At 39.8% G+C, this 22,346-nt stretch overlaps 1 protein-coding gene, 1 non-coding gene and 1 pseudogene across 4 annotated transcripts in view; 2 read left to right on the top strand and 1 right to left on the bottom strand.

Annotated features, from left to right (window-relative positions):
- Positions 1–749: 749 nt before the first annotated feature.
- LOC122422011 lies at positions 750–1,323 on the bottom strand (annotated as a pseudogene).
- A 4,616-nt stretch (positions 1,324–5,939) lies between these two features.
- WDR19 (WD repeat domain 19) overlaps positions 5,940–22,346 on the top strand; it is an 88,840-nt gene continuing 72,433 nt past the window's right edge. The window contains exons 1-7 of one of the 3 annotated variants that reach the window (XM_043438181.1): positions 5,940–6,080; positions 9,282–9,373; positions 9,666–9,731; positions 11,857–11,982; positions 13,955–14,070; positions 17,527–17,642; positions 21,326–21,406. In XM_043438181.1, the coding sequence (XP_043294116.1) occupies positions 6,075–6,080; positions 9,282–9,373; positions 9,666–9,731; positions 11,857–11,982; positions 13,955–14,070; positions 17,527–17,642; positions 21,326–21,406 (603 nt within the window). In that variant the 5' untranslated portion in view covers positions 5,940–6,074. Of the gene's footprint in view, positions 6,081–9,281; positions 9,374–9,665; positions 9,732–11,855; positions 11,983–13,954; positions 14,071–17,526; positions 17,643–21,325; positions 21,407–22,346 lie in introns of those variants that run through there. The other 2 variants (XM_043438182.1, XM_043438183.1) reach the window with 2 other exon arrangements.
- Positions 9,814–9,920, top strand: LOC122422449. Its single transcript, XR_006263845.1, has one exon. It is a non-coding gene; the product is annotated as a U6 spliceosomal RNA (small nuclear RNA).

Below are 22,346 nucleotides of genomic sequence, written 5' to 3'. Positions count from 1 at the left end.
TTCCCAAATACTCAGTTCAATTCACTCGCTCAGTCATGTCTGACTTCACAACCCCATGCACTGCAGCATGCCAGGCTTCCCTAGTTGTTGTTTTTTTTTTAAATCCACATTTATAAGAAACGGTTTTATTACAGCAATGGGACTCAGTGGTATGGAACGCCACACCCCTTGAGAGGACATCCTCCCATAAGTGAGCACCAGTGTACAACTACACAGCTTCCCCACTAACCCTTATTAATGACACCTACCTAGACTGCTCCTGAGACTGTTGAGAGTCTTCTATAACAGGGGTCCCCAACCCCTGGGCCAGTACTGGTCGATGGCCTGTTAGGAACCAGGCCACACAGCAGGAGATGAAAAGACGGTGAACAAGGGAAGATTCATCTGTATTTATATCCACTCCCCATTGCTTGCATTACGACCTGAGTTTCAGCTCCCACCCTCTCTGTGGAAAAACTGTTTTCCATGAAATCTGTCCCTGGTGTCAAAAAGGTTGGGGAGAGCTGTTTTACAACACACTGTGAACACTTCAGTCTACGGTAGAACCGCCTAAAGGAACCTCCCTCTTCTGGCAGGAGGGGCATCTCAGCTGAAACCTGCAAATGGGGCCCTGGGCTTGTCAGCACCAAACATGCAGGTCTCCCATCCGCCCCACAGCATTCCTGGGAAAGTGCTGCCCTCCAGAGAAACCCTGCACCACTGCAGAGGCGGCCGCTCTGGAATAGGGAAGAGGCTAAAAGAAACCAAACCTAAACTTCATCGCGAGTATCCGAGGTGCCCGTGGACCTTCCTCCTGGACGAGGTCTGCAGACCCTTCGGCTCTTCTTTCCGGCAGCCTCCCCTACAGGCTGCACCTGGGCTGAGTGGGCAGCCATCCTGAGAGCCCGCAGGGCCTCGCGCCACTCGCCACTCGTCTGAGCTCTGTAGTCCCCAAAGAGCGCATCAGCTGCCTCTTCCAGGGCAGGGGGTCTCTTCTCTGGCTGCACAGGGTTTGGATTTTCCCAAGAGCTGGTTCTTTCTGCGTAGGGGTGGGTCTCTGCATCTTCAGTCCCAGCTCCAGCTTTTCCATGCACCAGGCCAGTTCCCAAGCCGGCTGCTCAGCCTGGGCCTCTGCGCTTAGGGGGGTTTCCTCCAGGGCCTGCTTTTCTGAGGTCTTCCCGCTTCCATTGGCAACAGACACCTAATCCCAGGTTTTCTTCTGTTGCTTCTTGGTCCTTGAGACAGTGTCATGGCACGTAGGGCGCCCTGGGCCTGGGGCTGCCGCTGTCTCCTGAGCAGGATGTCCTGGACCCACCATGCGCTGCCGCCGGGACCGAGGAGGGCTGGGGTCCCAGGTTACCCTAGTGATGGGAGTCCATCACCAACTCCCGGAACTTGCTCAGACTCATGTCCATCCAGTCGGTGCTGCCATCCAACCATCTCATCCTCTGTCGTCCCCTTCTCCTCCTGCCCTCAATCTTTCCCAGCCTGAAAGTCTTTTCCAATGAGTCAGTTCTTCACATCAGATGGCCAAATTATTGGAGTTTCAGCTTCAGCGTCAGTCCTTCCAATGAATATTCAGGACTGGTTTCCTTTAGGATGGAACGGTTTGATCTTGCATTCCAAGGGGCTCTCAAGAATCTTCTCCAATACCACAGTTCAAAAGCATCAATTCTTCATCACTCAGCTTTCTTTATAGTCCAACTCACATCCATACATGAGTCCTGGAAAAACCATAACTTTGACTAGATGGACCTTTGTTGGCCAAGTAATGTCTCTGCTTTTGATATGCTGTCTAGGTTGGTCATAGTTTTTCTTCCAAGGAGCAAGCATCTTTTAATTTCATGACTGCAGTCACCATCAGCAGAGATTTTGAAGCCCAAGAAAATAAAGTCTGTCACTGCTTCCATCATTTCCCCATCTATTTACCATGAAGTGATGGGATTGGATGCCATGATCTTCATTTTCTAAATGTTGAGTTTTAAGCCAACTTTTTCACTCTCCTCTTTCATTTTCATCAAAAGGCTCTTTAGTTCCTCTTTGCTTTCTGCCATAATGGTGGTGTCATCTGCATATCTGAGGTTATTGATATTTCTCCCAGCAATCTTCATTCCAGCTTGTGCTTCATCCAGCCCAGCGTTTCTCATGATGTACTCTGCATATAAGTTAAATAAGCAGGGTGACAATATACAGCCTTGACGTACTCCTTTTCCTATTTGGAACCAGTCTGTCATTCCATGTCCAGTTCTAACTGTTGCTTTCTGACCTGCATACAGATTTCTCAGGGGGCAGGTCAGGTGGTCTGGTATTCCCGTCTCTAAGAATTTTCCACAGTTTATTGTGACCCACATAGCCAAAGGCTTCAGCATAATCAGTAAAGCAGAAGATGTTTTTCTGGAATGCTCTTGCTTCTATGATCCAACAGATGTTGGCAATTTGATCTCTGGTTCCTTTCCCTTTTCTAAATCCAGCTTGAACATCTGGACGTTCACAGTCCATATATTGTTGAAGCCTGGCTTGGAGAATTTTGAGCATTACCTTGCTAGCATGTGAGATGAGTGCAACTGTGGAGTAGTCTGAACATTCTTTGACATTGTCTTTCTTTGGGATTGGAATGAAAACTGACCTTTTCCAGTCCTGTGGCCACTGCTGAGTTTTCCAAATTTGCTGGCATATTGAGTGCAGCACTTTCACAGCATTATCTTTTAGGATTTGAAATAGCTCAACTGGGATTCCATCACCTTCACTAGCTTTGTTCATAGTGATGCTTTCTAAGGCCCACTTGACTTCACATTCCAGGATGTCTGGCTCTAGGTGAGTGATCACACCATCTTGATTACCTGGGTCACGAAGATCTTTTTTGTATAGTTCTGTGTAGTCTTGCCACTCCTTAATATCTTCTGCTTCTGTTAGGCCCATACCATTTCTGTCCTTTATTGTGCCCATCTTTGCATGAAATGTTCCCTTGGTATCTCTGATTTTCTTGAAGACATCTCTAGTCTTTCCCCTCTATTGTTTTCCTCTATTTCTTTGCACTGATCACTGAGGGAGGCTTTCTTATCTCTCCTTGCTATTCTTTGGAACTCTGCATTCAAATGGGTATATCTTTCCTTTTCTCCTTTGCTTTTTGCTTCTCATCTTTTCTTAACTATTTCTAAGGCCTCCTCAGACAACCATTTTGCCTTTTTGCATTTTTTTCTTTGAGGATGGTCTTGATCACTGCCTCCTGTACAATGTCACGAACCTCCATCCATAGTACTTCAGGCCTCTGTCTATCAGATCTAATCCCTTGTATCTGTTTGTCACTTCTACTGTATAATCTTAAGGGATTTGATTTAGGTCATACCTGAATGGGCTAGTGGTTTTCCCTACTTTCTTCAGTTTAAGTTTGAATTTGGCAATAAGGAGTTCATGATCTGAGCCACAGTCAGCTCCCAGTCTTATTTTTGCTGACTGTATAGAGCTGCTCCATCTTTTCCCAAATATTATTTTACATAATTTTATATTCCAGGTAAGGATACACATATTTCCAATGGATACAAATACTTCTGGAAGAATAACACAACCAAATATATTTTTACCAATTTTCAAGTTTCACTATAGATAAGTGAACCTGAGGGGAAGTTCCTGATGGTCCAGTGGTTAGGACTCAGAGCTTTCCCTGCCATGGCCAGGGTTCAGTCCCTGGTCATGGAACTAAGATCCTACAAGCTGAACAGCACGGCCAAAAAAGAAAAAGAAAAGTGAAGCTGATAATTGTCACTACAATGGCAATCATATTACAATACAAAAATGGATCAAATTAACATGTTGTACACCTAAAATCTACACCACACTCTATGTCAAATATATAACTCCATTTTTTAAAAGTAGAGCTGAGAAAGTTAAGTACATAATCTAAGTTACTAAGAGGTTGTTATTGAGTTCACATTGTCTACATCTTCCCCTGTACCTCACTACCTCTAAATATCTCTTTCATCCACATATTGAAATTCTGCCTATTCTGTTACCCTAAGGAGTAAAACAGAATAATAAGAAACAAGAAACTAGGCATTAACTAGGCTCCCTGCTTTATGTAAAATAATAATACCAAATGTTCTTTGCAACTTAAAAATAAATTGACAATTGACTTTTCAGAAGGCGTATACTTGGAAAAAAACTGTTGCTTTGTAACACCACGAAAAAGAACACAGAGGATTTAGGAAACAAATTTAGAGAACAGTGGTCTCAGTGTAATCCAGAGGGGCATCATCAGCATCACCTGGGAACATGCTAGACCTGGGAATCCTCCAAATCCACCCAAGGACAACTAATCAGAGACTGGTGGTGGGGGCCAAGCAATCTATGCTTCAGCAGTCTCCCAAGGTGATTCAAACACCCGCTAAACCTTGCAAATCCACAGTAAAGCTATAGAACCGATGATCCAAGTGATTCAACCTCAAAAGTTGTAGAAAGGAGCTGAAAAAATTGATTTACTTAGTAGGGGAAAATTAAAACCCATTTTATTAGGATTGTATGCTCTATTACTCAGTACTATCAGGTCAGTTTATTTCTTTTCCTTATTTAAAACAACAGACAAGTTACAGTACAAGCAGGCAGATCTTTTTATTCGACAGACACTCCCAAGACATGGGAGGAGGCCATGGTCATAATGATCCCTCCTGGACTCCCCCTTTTTATACTTCCTGTCTCTTCCTTTTGGTTGTGCCCTGTACAAAGTAGGGCTTGTACCCACCACCAGTCAAGAAAGGGAATGCAAATAAATATACACTCAAGGCCAATTGGCATCTCCAAGTTATGTAACAGCAGGCTCTGTTGTGCACATCTTCCCATTTAGTCTGTTATAATCAGATATATATGCATGTGTATAGAATATTTATGAGCCCTTAATTGGCTCCTAGTTGCCTAAGGTTACTTGAGGAAGCCCCTGTGATTAGGTTGTACCCACTGTGTGCCTAGGGCACATGTGCAGGAGTTAGAAAAGTCTCTGTGGTTATTTCTGCAGCATCTGTGAATTCTCCTGAGTGTGTCTGGGAGGGGTTTTAGAGATCAGCTTGCATCCTTTCTGGCTAGGTCACTCCTTGTTGCACATGCATAACTTGCTACCTAACAATACTAACCACCCTAAAAAATGTGCTTTATTATTTGACCTAAATAACTGTGTCAAATACACATATATCATAATTATAAACACAAAGTAAAACTGGTTTACACAGGGACAAAAACTAGAGAGAAATGTAGCACCCTAATACATTGATGTGAGATTTCATGTTTTGTTTCTTTTCTCTTTTTAACTAAATTAATTCTCCCATGTCAGGTAAACATAATACATATAAATTCGTAAGCTTTTCTCCTGTTAATTGGTCTTCTGTCAGTTTAATTCTCAGCCCCTAAAATTAAAAGTTTCTCCCTCTGAACATTCCCTAAATCTAAGAAGTTCCATTCATTGTTTTAATTAGTATCAATACAAAAACAATTTCCGAATTTCTACTTCTCTAGCCTTTTTCTCCTTCACGCAATCACCTATTAAAGACATCTCCGTTTAAATGTGTGGGTCTTGCAGCCAAATATCTGAAGACACAAACATATTCCCAGCCAAAATCAGTCTTCAAATTGAATGTCCTTTGAACAGCTGCCGTACGAGCTCTTTGCGTGAACTGCGTAAGAGTCCTGCCCCACGAACCAACTCCCGCCTCTTCTTCAACAACACTCAGCTCCCTGAAGTTCTCAGCGTCCCTACTCGCCGCCACCACTGATTTCTTTGTAGTCAGGGCCTAAATTTACGCCGGCGGCTGCTATATCGCACAGAACCCTCCGGTGTCATCCAATCAGGGCCCAGCCAGAAAGCCAAGGCTCAGCAAGGCCTCACGACGTTCAACCACTCAGGGCCTGGCTTCGCTGGCATCACGTGACTCGAATCCCCGCCTCCCGCCCCCTCCCTCCGAGGTGGTTTGGAGGCACCGCCCTCCAGCTGGCGCTCGCTGATTGGTTATTGCTCGCGCGGTCTCCTGGGTGACGGGAACGCGGTAGCCTTCTTGAAGCAGACTGGGTGCGCTTGCGCACTTGTTAGGTTGCGCGGCTGCTGGATCTTTGAGATGAAGGTAAATAACTTAGAGACCCGGGGGTGCGGAAAGAGGCGACCACTGGCCGTTCCCTTAAACTCTCCGAGAGTCGCTTTGAGGAGAGAGGCTTGTGACCTCCCTTCCTTCTCCCGAGTGCTTGAGAAATGGGGAAGGGAGCGGGCTGACCAGGGAGAGCAGAGGCGAAGTGGAAGAAACAAGGGGAAAGGAAGGAAAATTGAAGAGGAGTCGGCGGGGAGGGAGGCCTCTCATTTCTGGGCCCGCGGACGGAGTTGGTGCGTTTTGGCCACCCCTCCACTGCCTGAAATGAGCAGACTGGATCTGAAGAGACTCCGAACTCGCCTGAATTCACACGGCGGGCAGAACGAGTTTGGAAAAAAAAACAAACAACGTTTGGAGGGTCCTTGTGAAGTTGGCTCGTTCGAGTGTCAGGAGCTGCCTCATTTCTTGCAGCTAAACACCTGGCAAGCCTCGCAGCTGTTCAGCTCCTTAAAATGAGTGAAAAGCTCCGAAATAACCGCAAATTGTATTGGCTGTGACTGGCGCAATTTACAGATCACCTGGTGACGGTGTATATTATTCGCGGGGAAATCTGCATGCACAGGTCTCGATCTCTAGAGCGTCATCCTCTGCATGCACCGTTTTTAGGATTGGGCTTCTCATGAACCCCATTCCCGGGTCACTGGCTACAGCTCATTCACCCTTCGCCTTACCAGGCAATGCCCCCGCCCCACTCCTAGTGACCCCTACTCCCCTACCCACCCCACAATCCCCGCCCCCCCCCCACACACACAGGCCCTGATCTGGCATAGAAATGGAAAGCTTAATTTTTTTCATTGTTTTGTACATTTTCGTGGCTATAGTGGAAATTGGAGTTGACCTGTAGTCTTAACTCACATTTCTAAAGCTCTTCACCATTTACGAAGTACTTGTAGCTCAGTTGGTAAAGAATCTACCTACAATGCAGGAGACCTGCATTCGATTCCTGGGTTGGGAAGATCCCCTGGAGAAGGAAATGGCAACCCACTCCAGTATTCTTGCCTGGAGAATCCCATGGACAGTAGCCTGCCAGGCTCCTCTGTCCATGGGGTCGCAAGAGTCCTACACGACTTAAGGACTAAACTACCAGAGTAAGGAGATATTGTTATTCCTGGTTTACAGTTGAGAATTCTGTGCTTGAGGACATTTAATAGACCTGCTTTAAGCCCTACAGCTAATAAGTGAAAAGCAAAATTTAGAGTTCCCTGGTGGTCCAGTGGTTTGGATTCCTTTCTTTCACTGTCAAGGGCTGAGGTTAGTTAGCTGGTTAGGGAACTAGGATCCCACAAGCCATGTGGGGTGGCCAAAAAACAATTGTATTAAAAAAATATTGAAAGAAAAAAAATCAAAATCTAAAGGTTCGTTTTCTGGTTGTGAAGCTACCACCTTTTTACAGGGTGTTGCGTGTGTATGGAGCGCCTGTTTACCTCCTTTTAAGAAAAATCTCCTTTTACCAGATTTTACCTCTGGTTGTAAAATCACAACCAGAGGAGGTCTACCAAGAAACTAGTGACATTCAAATTTAGGGAGCCCTCACTTGCATGTAGGGGTTCCAGGGCAATGTGGTCATAAAATTGCAAAAGTAAAATGCTTTTATACATTTTTTTTTTTTAAGGTTGTCTTCTTGCTCCACACAACTTGGATGCACCTGTGATTATAGGCACCTCTGTTTTCAATAGAGGTGGATTTGATCATCTTTTTAATGTAGTAATTGCCTGTGATTGGTGTAAAATTTAGACCACTGGAAGAGTTTTGTGTTACCATTGAGACTGTCACACCACCTGCAGTTGTGTCTCAACTTCACTTGCCTAGATACAGGCATCATTGTTTAATTTTTAATTTAACCTAATGTTAAAATGTAAATTTATTCATTCAAACTCTTATGGTCCTAGATGTTTTGTATTAACAGTGTTTAATATAAATATAATGTGAACCAATGTACTTTAGAAAATTTAGTAGCCACATTAAAATGTTTTTAAAGAAACAGGTAAGGTTACCTTTCATAATATATTTTGTTTTACCCAGTATACCCAAAATATTTTCATTTCAACATGTAATCAGTATGAAAAATTATCAGTAAAGATAGTTTGCCTTCTTTCCTGTATTGTCTTTGAAATCATATAGTCATGTGTGGTTTATAGCACATCTAAATTTGGACTACCCGTATTTCAAGTCCTCAGTAAAATTCCAAGTACACATGTGGTTTGTGGCTTCTATATCAGATGTGCTCAGTGGTATTTGACCCTTTGGAACTTCAAGGACTGTAGCCCTCTCCAGGCTCCTCTGTCCATGGGTTTCTCAGGCAAGAAGACCTGCGAGGGCTGCCATTTCCTCCAGGGAATCTTCCCGACCCAGGGATCAAACCTGGGTCTCCTGCATTGCAGGCAGATTCTTTACCACTGAACCACCTGGGAAGCCCTCCATATTGTATACACAGTTCTTTGTTGTCTAAGTGAAAAGAATGATTTTTCAATTGAAAAAGTATCCACCCAATAGCCAAATTAAACACTTAATGATAAAGTGTATCTAATGGAGAAAGGAGAAAAAATAATTTTGAAGGAGGTATAGATAATTTGTATTTCTGTCATGGTTAAGGTTTTTTAATAGAAACTTTATTAAATTTAATCTCCCCAAATCCATGCTATTAATAATTAGCTAAATTCCCTGATAGCTCAGTTGATAAAGATTCCACCCGCAATGCGGGAGATCTGGGTTCGATCCCTGGGTGAGGAAGATCTGCTGGAGAAGGGATAGGCTACCCGCTCCAGTATTCTGGCCTGGAGAATCCCCGTGGACTGTAGTCCGTGGAGTTGCAAAGAGTCGGACACAACTGAGTGACTTTCACAAATTCAAGTTTAAATTTTTAAAGTTTTTAATAGTTATAAAACACTAAATCATAAATTTTTATAAAATTAACATTTAGAAACATTCAAAAGCAAAAAAGTTTTATAGTAAATGCTCCTGTGTATGTTGAGGTCTGCACTTGACCAGCCAGATTATGGTTATTTGGTTGGTTGGTTAATTGGTCATTTTATTTGTTACATTGACTTCTTTTGGGTAAGCTCTAGCATAAGCCTTCACCATCCTGAATCCTACTGTTTTCGTTACTATGTTTTGACATCTTTTCTGACCAACTGTTAATTGTATGTTTTAAAATATAAAAATTGTGTTGTGTTTTTTTAGCGTGTTTTCTCACTACTAGAAAAGACTTGGCTTGGCGCCCCAATACAGTTTGCCTGGCAGAAAACATCAGGAAACTATCTTGCGGTAACAGGGTAAGATAACAGTGATGGTTAGTAAATCACCCTGACTCCACGTGGTTGTATGCCCACCAAACCACGCCATCTGTGCAGTAGAAATTCTTGAATGATGGTTGCATGGTGAGAAAAGTAATATATTAATTTCCATTAATATCACAATTCATAGAACCTTTTCCCTAGTGATAACTTTTTACATACAGATTATGAAACTATCATGGGAAAATATAGAAATCACTTGAATGTATAAGAAAACTCTTTAGATACATAAGTAAATTTTAAATCATCTTTTTGTTCTAATTGCTTTTAGAGCTGATCATGTTGTGAAAATCTTTGATCGCCATGGTCAAAAAAGAAGTGAAATCAACTTATCTGGGTAAGTGCAGAGGTAGATCAAAAATTTTTTCAAACTTTGTGGCCTAAAAGATAAAAAAGCACTGTCTTAAAACTTATAATCAGTGCTCGCTTCGGCAGCACGTATACTAAAATCGGAACGATACAGAGAAGATTAGCATGGCCCCTGCGCAAGGATGACACGCAAATTCGTGAAGCATTCCATATTTAAAAAAAAAAAACTTATAATCAGGTAGAATTTTGTAACTTATGTCTAACCTGTATCTCTTCTTTTGCTTTCTCCATTTGCAAAGAGATTTAGTTTTGTATACCATAAGCAGTTAATGAAATAGGTATATGGCATATGAATTAAGAGTTTAATACATTCATTGACAGATAAGCTTCAAGGCAGAATTGTAACTGAGTCTACGTGAAAGAATTCTTATTTAATTATAAACAAGCCTTAGTGTGTATATTTGCAGATAAGCCCTTATTGATGTAGTATTTCCTCTCTAATATAAATTGGAAAATAGTTACTTTCCACACTTTTTTTATCCTTTTTAAGGAAGTCGTTCTAGATTACAGTAAGCATAACGTAAGCATTTTTAATAATTCAGTCTGATCATTCCCTGTATTTGTTATTTTACCCATAGTCTTAGTGGTTGTTATGATGTTTGCATAAGACCTAAGTGGTCTTAAGCTGCCAGGCTTTTTAAATTCACATTAGCCCTGTAGTTTATCAGCCACCATTTGTGCAAATTAAGTGGCTCTACTTACCTCAAACCCACCTAATGCCACCATTTTAGCATTTCCTATTGCTCTCTTAATTGTTGCTTCTGGTTTCTATATTCTGGGGAACAGACTGCAAGCTAGTTATAATTATGTTTAAAATAAAGTGAAAAGGCAGTTAGGAAAAAACTTTTTGAGTAAGTTGTATGAACTTTATTGCATAATCTCTGCAACATTGCTTTTGGTTATACTATGTCCTTATTTGTTTGCTTCTGAGTTCTTTTGCTGTATTCAACATAGCTGAATTAGACTGACAAAAGATCACCAGATAGACAAAATGCTATTATATGTTGTCTTTAATGATTTTATTAAGAATTTGAAAGCCTCCCTCTTCCATACCTCTCAAAATCTGTGGAAATACTATAGAAAATTAAGATCCCAAAACATATTTTAACAGTTTGAAGAATAAAATAACTGAAGTGATTCCCAGATGTCTTAAATGGAAAGCTGAGTGTTGCTTCAAGGGCCCTCAAAGTCTGGGGTCTGAACTGGAGTTGATGTAATAATAGGAATAAAGTGCACAATAAATGTAATGCACTGGAATTATCCAGAATCCATCTCCCCAACCCCGGGTCCATGGAAAAATTGTCTTCCACCAAAGGCCAGAAAGGTTGGGGACCACTAGGCTGGTGCCCAAAAACAGTCTCCAAATGAAAAATAGAATCAGAGAAGGAAGAAAAGGTTAATCTCCAAGGAAGTTCTTAAATTATAATAAACATTTGGAGTAATTTTAAACAGTAAGAAACATATTAAATAGAGCAATTCCTATTTATAACTATTTTGTTACCTTAAATCACTTCTTATTCTATTCAATATTAAGACATGAAATGAAAATAACTTTTCTTACTTTGTATTTCAGAATTCAGTCTATCTTACTGTTTGCAATCCTACATCTAGCCAGCCTTGCTCTGTTTAATACACAGCTTGTCTAGATATTTGAGTTCTTATCAGTACCTTCTTCTTCCCTTTGTGCATCTGAAACAACCTTTCAAAAGTTGATCACACAAATTTCCTCTTGATTCCAGACGTGATTTCTTTCTAGAGTTGCGAGATGAGTATTTTACCAAAGAGCTTGGCTCTTTACAGGTGTTGAGAAAATCTGCTAACCTATTAGATATAACTGTATTCAATATAGTGTGTGAAAATGATATTTAAAATAGAATTCAAAATGTTTCCATCCCCTCAACAACAAAATTGGTGTTAGTGTTATCCAGGCAGTGAATGTGGAGTTCTGTTTCTTACTTTAGAAAGTTTATGGTTTTAAAAATAGATTGAATGGACTTGCTATAGACAAAAATCACAAATAGTTGAGTGTGTAAATGTCTTTCCCCTACTTAAAAAAAAAAATGTGATTGTTTCATCCTCTTTTTTAAAAAAAGTAACTGTGTTGCTATGGACTGGGACAAGGATGGAGATATTCTAGCAGTGATTGCTGAGAAGTCCAGTTGCATTTATCTGTGGGATGCCAACACGAACAAAATCAGTCAGTTAGACAGTGGCTTGAGGTAAGGATTACTTTTTTTATGTTTTAAATCTTCACTTAGAAATACTATTTGCGGCTTTGATGCTAAAAAGATCTTACTACATTCATTGTAAATATGCCCTGATGAGTTATTTTCTTATAAAAGGGGAAAATTCATTTCTTTTTAAATTGTTATATATAATCTTATTAATTTTGTCCAATTAATTAGAGTACAGTTATTCTAAAGTGTAAAGAGCTTCTTAAAAAGTTCCTTTCAGTGGAATAGACTAAAAAGTCCAAAGAAGAGAGAAAAGATTTATGGGAAAATCTGGAAATAGGATGACTGCAGGCATGACTGGATCTAGGGGTTGTGATGATGCAGTCTAGACATCTCACAGCTCTTTCTTTCTCTGTATTGACTTCTTCTAAGTCAGACTCTCTCTCTTTTTTAATTCTGTTGAAGTATAGTTGATTTATAATGTGTTAATTTCTGCTATGCAGCAAAGTGATTCAGTTATACATACATGTACTTTCTTTTTCGTATTCCTTTCCATTGTGGTTTATCACAGGATATTGAATGTTGTTCCCTGTGCTATACAGTAGGTCCATGTCGCTTATCCATCCTATATATACTTAGACTCTTTTAATGGCTACTGGCAGGTATCAGCTTGTACCATTCTTCACAGCAAGTTATGCCAGAGAAAAGAGCATGCCACTATTACATCACCAGTATCCTCTCAGTTCTTCAAAAGGTCTCTGAATAGGGTAGGCAGGGCCATGGGGTTGATAATCCTACCCACGAAGATTGGGGTGAGGGTGGGGCGGTTCACAAGTGGAAGAAATCCTGGGCAGACAGAATGAGTTACAGATCTCTGCTAAAATAGAAACTGTTTGCCATATGGAAAAGAAAAACGTGTCAGTATTTACTGCTGAAACTCCAACTTTGACCTTGAACAAGTTGCTTAACCTCTGCTTAAGCCTCAGTTTCTTCGTATGTGTACAATGAGTCTAGTAATAATACCTGCCTCATAGCATCATGTGGCCTATAAGTGCAGGAAGAGATCACACATCTACCATAAGATTAGACTTTGCTTTTCCAATTTACTTATCAAGGAATAGCAAAGCAGGTCAAAACATCCTCCTAGCGCAGGTTCCCTTGACCCTCCGAAGTGACGCACAAGAAATGCATCCACAGGCGATAGTGTCTGACCAGCATCAAGTCTTACTAGATCTGAGAACCTTCACTTCTTGCTCTGTCCTTGTACACGTCCGTACCTCACTTTTCAGAAGGATTTGACACTCTCTGTGCTTCCATTCAAAAAAGTGAAAGTGTTAATCGCTCAGTTGTGTCCAACTCTTTGTGACCTCGTGGGCTGTAGCCCGTCAGGCTCCTCTGTCCATGCAGGTCTCCAGGCAAGGATGCTGGAGTGGGTTGCCATTCCCTCCTCCAGGGGATCTTCCAACCCAGGGATCAAACCTGGGTCTCCCACATTGCAGGTGGATTCTTTACCATCTGAGCCACCAGGGAAACCCAAACCTCCTTCTGAGATACCCTTAATAGTGACAGAGCTGGAAAATCCATATCCTTTTTCAAATCATGAATTCCCAATAATTTTTTCAGTTTACTGTATCACATTTTTAGACTTTTTAAAAGCTTAAGATGTTATCCATTAAGATTTTGCCACAATTAAGAGTTACAACAATCATTAGTAGACAAATTAATAGCTGTCTTATCACTAGTCATCTCCTGAAATTTGAGATTTCATCATGACTGAATTGAAGCCTTTTATTCATTATACATTTGTATTTTAGGTCTCACTGAAGATCATTTTATAGTGTCTCAAAATGCCTTTAGCACTTACTCTTTGTCCTAAATCATTGAAATTGTAATTTTATACTTCAGTTTCTAAGTAGATATTACAGTTATTCATGAAATTCACAAAGCACTTTTTAAAAAGACTGCTTAGGAGATTATGGTTGTAAATTGTTTAGTAATTTATATCTTAATGTTACAGGGATCAATTGTCTTTCCTTCTTTGGTCAAAATTTGGAAGTTTCTTGGCTGTTGGAACTGTTAAAGGAAATTTGCTAATTTATAATCATCAGACATCTCGAAAGATACCTGTCATTGGTAGGTTATAGCTGGAAACACTGCTAAATATTTGGGATGCTTTAACATAAATGTAAATTTTATCACCTCAGATTTCCCTGATATTGCAGGGGAAATTTTGTAGTTTAAAATTGACTTCCCTTGTCAAGCCATACCTCTGTCTAACTAGAAGATCCATCTTCACTACCTGCTAAGAACTTCCCAGGTTACATAGAACAGGTTGCCCTAAGGTGAGTGAGCCCGTGCCTCTGGACACCAGTACATTAATAACATGGTTTCCATCTGTCCCTTCTCACCCAGATTATGCCTCGCATGGAGTAGTTTGCGTGCCTATCAACACATTAGTAGATGGGCTAAAACATTTGGCAACTTCTTGGACAGAGTATATCCATATTCCTAATTCTGACCCCTCACTCTCTCCAATCACTAATTTAATCCTAGGAGTGAACTAGGAGTTATTTTTACCTCAGGGGATTTGACTGGAGGGTATGTGTATTTATTGCTTCTTTGACTTTCTTGATTCAGCCTCTTTGATTCCCCCAGCCTCTGGGCACTTAGCATCTGACTACCTAAAGGAAATAGTATTGATTTTTTTCGATTTTTGCAACATCATGCTGGTGGAGGGGGTGAAATGGGTAGGCTTAATTACATACAAGTAGCCAGTATAATTTACTGCTAATGGAAGAGTTAAATGCTGGAGGTAATAATGCCCACAGAATACTTGAGAAAGTGCTTTTCAATTAAAGACACTTACTCATTTCAAATTATTTTCACATATATGTATATCTTTCATATGTGTATTTTTAGCACTCTAGCTATACAGTTACATCATTGATCCATTTGAAAAGTTGAACTAAATAATCAGCTTTCACCATATAAATTAATTTGTTTGACTTCAGTAGGCATTTTCTGTATCCCACTTCATTTACAGGCATGTCCTACCAGTTAACTTAAAATCCTTAGATAACTTGACACTTGAGGTAATAAGAAAATAATTTGTCAAAACATGATTATTTTGTGTCATTTTTTGTTCATGTGTACATGATTTTATATGTGATCTTTGTATTTAAAATATTGATTCTAATCTCAGTCTAATTTATTAACTGTGTAAAACAGACCTGAAAATATTCAGGTTAATTGTACATTTTAGGCCCTTTCACTGCCTCTTTCAGAGTTTGTTGTGATTTGCGGCTGTGCTTTTTTTTCCTTTGAAATAATTTACTCTTCTAAAACCAAGGCATTTTACTTCCAGTAGCAGCTGCACAAATGCACGATCAGCAGGTGGTTTTCACAGTAACTAGATGTCTGTTCCGTTGTTACATCTTGCTCTGATTTCTTTCCTTGAACTGGGTTAGATACAGGCAAGTCTCACTTTGCATGATTCTAATATGCATGAATTTCATTGGCCACAGTTTATATATATATTGCCTGTCTCCCAATAACATGATTCACATTTCAGTAACTGTGGTGTATTCTTGTAAGTTAATATTAACTAAATGAGTCAATACCTGCCCAGAACACTGCTAAGCAAGCACACGAAAGTATTAACTGTTATCACTGATGTTAAGACTAACCTGAGTTCTGAGCACTAGAAGAAAAGATTTTCTTCTCTCTGTCCTGAGTGTAGGATGAAGTTTGTCCTTGGCATCTTTCCACCTCTCTTAATGTACTCTTTTATCCCATCTAATACCTATTACTTTGGACACCCCAGTTCCATTGTACTACCTAAATCTCTTAATCTATGATCAGCAAAATCTCCTATATCCCAGTCTCTTCTCTGAATGTTCCCTTCATTTTTGTGCTCTGGTCTCCTGGTTTGAAATACTATCTCTGTAGTCCCAGGTTTGTCTCTTCCAGACTCTAGACTTATACAAGCAATTGCTTACTCAACAGCTCCAATGAGATTTCTAGTAAATACTTCAGATTTGATACCACCAAACCCTGCAGTGTTCCCTCTCAGAATTGATATCTTTTCATCCTCTTAGATATTTAAGCCAAATCTTACTGTTATCCTGACTCTTATCTTCCTCATACCCTCTATACCAAATGTGCCAGAAAATCTTACAGTATCTACCTCCAAATATGTCCAGATTCAACTGGTCTTATCGCTTCTACCACTACCATCACCACCATGGTATGGGGCTCAGACATCTTCTACCTGCATCTCTGCAATCTCTTAACTGGTCTCCCTGCTTCAACTCTTGCCCTACTATAAGAATATTCTCAACTTAGAAGCCTGAGTGAGCCTTCTGCTCAGAGCTCTCCAATGGCTCTTCATGTCACCCAAGATCAAAGTCAGAATCCTTACAATGGCTTAGCCAAGCTCTCTATGACCTGGCCCTTGAAAACTGTGATTTCATCTCTTAGTTACCTTTCTTTACTTCTTGGCCTCCAGCCACGCTGTTCTCCTAGCTGAACCTCTAACACACTGGACACACTCTTGCTTCAGGGTCTACTGACTTAATAACTATTTATTTAGAGCCTCCTTTCTGCAGAACACTGTGTTAGGTTCAATAAAGGGTACAAGGAATCAAATAAGCATGATCTCTGTCTCAATAACAGCTAAAATAGCTAATACTTATATAGCACTTCCTTTATGGCTGACACTCCTCTAAGTGCTTTAGCTCATTTGATCCTCAGCCCTGTGAGATAGCTTCTACTATTATCCCCAGTTTTTGGACAGTGTGACTAAGGAATAGAAAGGTTAACTTACCCCAGGTTTTGTGATAAACAGTGGAGCCACTTAATCAAAATAGGCAGCCTGCCATCAGAAACTGTATACTTAATTAACCTTGGGATGCTTGAGTATTTATCTATTCTAGGACCTTTAACAAATATCTGGTGTTAAGCTATGTGATTTCCACCCCAAAATGTAGTATTTGCATTGGCTAGACTGCTTAATTAAAAAGCATTCTGATACTTAGTGGCTCTCTAATATCCCTCACTAGCTAAACGACTCAGTTCTTAACATAAATCTCACTAGGGTGCATTCATATTTGTACCTCAATATTGTGATGAATCACTGTATGTCTTTTAGTTATATACAAATAATCAAAATTATAATGTTGAATCTGCTTATGCCAAGGGTCTCCCACATCATAAAGCTGAATGTAATAAAGATAACTTCAGTGCTTTGAGATTTACTTCTTTTAAGACATTACTGTGATAGGTTTTGTTATATGGTTAAACAAACTTGTCGAGGGGTATGATATCTTTAATGTATAAAGACCTAGGCTCATATTCACATAAAAAGTTGGAGAATAGGATTGCCCTTATATACAGTTATCTTGATTTAAAACTTGGTTTTAAACTGTTTTAAATAAGGTTGCTTAAACACTAAACTGCTTTGATGAGATTTTAAATTCCTTGTTTGTTTCATTTCCATAGTATATTATCTAAACTTTGAGATTACCATCACAGATTTTGTAAATTTTTTTTTTGAGAAATCAATATGTGCAAAAATCATCTCTCTTGCAGGAAAACATACTAAGAGAATCACATGTGGATGTTGGAATGCAGAAAACATGCTTGCTTTAGGTGGTGAAGATAAAATGATTACAGTTAGTAATCAGGAAGGGGACACATTAAGACAGGTAATACAGTAACATCTCTTTGATTTGCTGTGTTCAGATTTTCCTCCAAATTAAAGTTTGTCTATCAAACTGACCTATAAAATTTTAAAATCTCTATGAGAGATGTTTACAATAACTTCATTTTCTAAACATCAAGCCTTTTCTTTTTATGTACTAGGACATTTTTCTTTTAATACTTTTAATATTTTTTCTTTTCCTTTATCCCAATTTCCTCCTTTGTGCACTTCCCATTGGCTAGTGTTAGCTTTGATTATCAGCTCTGTGGTTATAATCAACCATTATATTTGTGAATATCTCTTTATTTTATATGTGTATTTGCAATGTAAGTCTTAACGACTGGACTCAGTCAGATCTGTGTAATTCTAAAGCCCACTCATTTAATTGATATGTTAAATTGGTCCCAAACTAATCCTAATTAAATTTAATTTTAGGACTAAATTTTATTGCTGTTCAAATTTCCCAAGATTAAGGGAATTTGTATTACCCATAAGCTGTAAAATCTTACCAGTGGCAAAGTTTCAATTTGGATGACTTGGTTTCTGATTTAGTATTTCTAGAGCAATAGTGACTGACACATTCTTTGAATACTGCTAGTTACATTAATAGGTCCTACTGCTGCTGCTGCTAAGTCGCGTCAGTCATGTCCGACTCTGTGTGACCCCATAGACGGCAGCCCACCAGGCTCCCCCGTCCCTGGGATTCTCCAGGCAAGAACACTGGAGTGGGTTGCCATTTCCTTCTCTAATGCATAAAAGTGAAAGTGAAAGTGAAGTCGCTCAGTCATGTTGACTCTTCGCGACCCCATGGACTGTAGCCCACCAGGCTCCCCCATCCATGGGATTCTCCAGGCAAGAGTACTGGAGTGGGTTGCCATTGCCTTCTCCGAATAGGCCCTACATTAGCTATTTATTGCTGCATAACAAATTACCCCTGAAACTTAGCAGTTTCAAACAACAGATGTTGTTAGCCGTTTTCATGGGTGAGTGGTCCAGACACAGCTAAGCTGAGCACTTCTGCCTCAGCGTCTCTCACGAGGCTGCAGTCATTTAGCAGTCTGGACTGCAGTCTTATCTGAAGTCTTGGACTCAGGTTAAGTCTATTTCCAAGCTCATGTGGTTGTTGATAGGCAGGCTGTTAGGCTCAGGGCTTAGCTCCTCGCACTGTTGACTGGAAGCCTGCCTCGTTTTCTGGCCACGCGTATCTCTCCATAGTATACCTCACAACAAAGCCGCTGGCAAGAGAGTGAGAACAGTCATTCAAGACTTAAGACACAGCCTCTTAATAAATAATCTGATCTCAGAATTATTTTTGCCATATTCTCTTCTCTAGAAATGAGTCTCTAGGTTCAGCCCGTACTCAGAGTCTGGGTGGCAGTTGCACTGAGGCATAAAAAGCAGGAGGTAAGGACCACTGTGGACCATCTTAGAGGCTGCCCGCCATAGGCCCCTTCTCTCAGGAAGAGAAAACTAATCATGATAAAACACATGTAGTTTTATATGATTGTCCAATGTGTGATATAGCTTATAAACCCTGTAGCATTTGTGAGATAGGAGGAGATAAATGAATGTTGGATTGTGAATTTGTAAGAGAGAAGATCTAAATCAGTCAAGGGTGTAGGCTAAACTGTTGTAACAGAGACCCAAAATGACAAGGACTCTAAGAATATCGTAGTTCGGGTGGCTTTTTCCTCTTTCATTTTATCATATAACAGAGTAAGCAGGCCATCTGTGTCTCTGCTTCTCCAGGTTGTGTGAAGTCCCCCTTCTCTCCTTCCTCACCCTTCCTTCCATCTTAATGTTTTGCCATTTATTAGGGTGTTTTGCCCTTGTTAGCACCACATCTGCATTTCAGCCCCAGGGAAAGGAAAAAGAGAAGTGAAGGGCAAGAAATTGTAAACTGCCTGATCTGGAAGATGCAGTCATTACTGCCGTTCATATCAGTTGAACCTAGTCATGTGGTCAAACCTAAGTGATGCCATGGAAGCTGCAAATTTAGTCTGCCTCGTTGACTGTGTACCCTGCTGAAACTTGTTAGGATATTGAAAGACTTTTATCAGTTGCTGTCATTCACTCCAAGCAGAACAGAACAAAGATAAGAGGAAAAACTTACTATGGCTTGTTCAAGACTGGAATGACTGAAAATTTGGGCTTTGAGAATTTGCAGAAGTCTGAAGAAGAAAGTTGGTTCTTGTATCTGGAAAGCTTTGACAGTGAGGTAGAAGTAACTCAGTCATATTGAGCAGACCACAGCATGATTCCAGTGATTCTTAAGGAAGGCATTGCTGTAAAATAGTTTCTAGAAACCTTGTAATTTTCATCAATCTGTATTGGTGTCCTTTAGAATTCTAATACTACAGGTCCCCTCTCTTGTGTCCATATCAGACATCATCAGTAGGTACTGGCATTTTTTTTCTTCACTGAATCAAGACATGACCTTAGAATACTTTTCCACATATAACATGTCCCAGGAAGCCTCTACCACTGAGCTAGTATTTACATACAAGATAACTATTTCCCGTTTTTAATCCCAAGAATTATGTTTCCAGAATATGACATACTAAAGTTGTAACTTAGTAAACAAAGCATACATTGTAAGTGTTGTTTCATCTGGTATTTTCTCTGAGTTGCTTATACTTGGGTATTCTGCAGAGCACTCCATTGTTACTCCTGTGGATTTGTTTTTATTTATCCTGCTTGTCTTGCTTCCTAAATCTGAAGATTGCTATCATTCATCAGTTCTGAAAAATTCTTAGTCATTGTGTCTTTGAAGTTTGCCTCTTGGCCTTGCTATTCTCTTTCTGCAGCAACCGTTAGACATATGTTGGGCCATCTTCTATCTCTTAATCTCTCTTTCATAGTATCTTTTTGTCACTCTGTGCAATCTGCAGGATAATTTCCACAAATCAGTTCACTTATTCTTCAAATATGTCTAATCTTCTATCCCATCAATCCTTCCCATTTTAATGGCCCTAGTTTTTATTGGTGGAAAGTACTTTGTAGTTCTTTTTTAAAACCTGGTTGGACTTTTAAAGAAAGTGTTGTCTTTTCTTCTATTTATGAGTCGTTTTATGTTTGTAATCATTTTAAAAGTATTTTATGGTCTTTTTCTGACAATTCTGTTCTTTTTAGATCTGCTGACCCTTGCTCTTGGTCCATTGCTTGTGAATTTTCTCATTTTGAATTGTGAGCTCATCTACTGTAGGAAGTTGTTTACAGCCTTGGGAGAGGCTTCAGATTTGTTTTCGCTGAACACTGTAGGGAGTTTCTAGACCACTCAGAGTATAACTTTGGACCTTAGACCACAATGACCATAGGAGGGAAACTGATTTGAAAAGAATTTTTTCTAATCAAAACCCAGCTCAAGTCAGATGGGTTCATTATCATCTCTCTCTATCAGCCACTGCTGCTCTGGATGTCTGCAGCATCAGTTCCTACACTCACTTTGCTTTTCAGTTTGATCTTTGCTTATGGTCCGCAGAAATCTTCCTTACCTTCTTTTAAGCTTATCTTAGCCATTTAATAAGGTACATGTTCAGTTTCATCCTGAATTTCTAGAACTTTGTAGCAGTGGGATTTTCAGGTTGTTCAGTCCAACATATTCAGAAATGAAAGCAAGCTACCTGTTTTGTTAATGGAATTTGAGTGTGGGGTTTATTCATGGTGATAGTATTTTCACCTCCACAGATATCAGTGAGATCGGAACCTAGTGACATGCAGTTTTCCATGATGAGGACTGATGACCAAACCTCCGCTGCTGAACGCACAGTAAGAGTTCTAAATCCAGGCCCAGATTATTTTGGTAATTTTATGGGATATACTGTCTCCTTTTCTAGGATGGTTCAGAATCTCTAGTGTTATAAAAAAAATTGTGGTACATTACTTATTAAACCAACATAGACCCCAGTTTCTCAGACCTAAATGTTGTTTTTGCTGCCACCTAATCCAGGAGTTCGTGATGGACAGGAAGGCCTGGTGTGCTGTGATTCATGGGGTCGCAAAGAGTCAGACACGACTGAGTGACTGAACTGAACTGAATATCAAAACAATTGAAGATAGCGTCCTGTAGCACTGTTGTTGCTCTCCTTATGGTAGCAAAAACAGTGGGGCGCCTTGAAAAACAAGAGTATTGATTTCTGTATCTTTTAAAATTTTTCATTCTTATCAGATATGGGGACCAGAATGCCAGAAATGACTAGTTTTATTTTTGAACACCTTAGATTTATTTTCCCTGGCACATTTTAACATTTTGAAGTCCAGATGGTTTTTCACAATCAACAAGGATATATTTAATGAAGTAATGTTTTTATTTCTTGAAAAGATGTTATATTGAAAATTACTCATAACCAATAGCATCTTCAAAGCAAGAAAATATACCAAAAAGTGTTTCTCTTTTTATATACATATCCATTACCCTTTGTGAGCCTAAATCAGTAATGTACTCTTCTCTCTCAACACAACTACGCTCTCAGCTGAGAATTACAGTTTAGTATTGGCCTGTGAGTAACAGGGGTACTAGTCTAGCCACATTGACCAGTGCCCTGCAGGTGATGGAGAAAGTGATGATATAAAAAGCTGAGCTAGATTATCCACACAGGTGTGGACAGGTAATCCCATGTGGCTCAAAATCAAAATCAGATGGCCTTAGGGTAGAAGAGTTGCTATACTCTGAATGTGAGTTTAATTCCAGTGGAACTATGTCAGACTT

Source organism: Cervus canadensis, chromosome 19 (genome assembly GCF_019320065.1).
Source record: "Cervus canadensis isolate Bull #8, Minnesota chromosome 19, ASM1932006v1, whole genome shotgun sequence".
NCBI lineage: Eukaryota > Metazoa > Chordata > Mammalia > Artiodactyla > Cervidae > Cervus > Cervus canadensis.
Note: the sequence above shows the minus strand (reverse complement) of the source record. Positions and strands in the feature narration are given on the sequence as shown.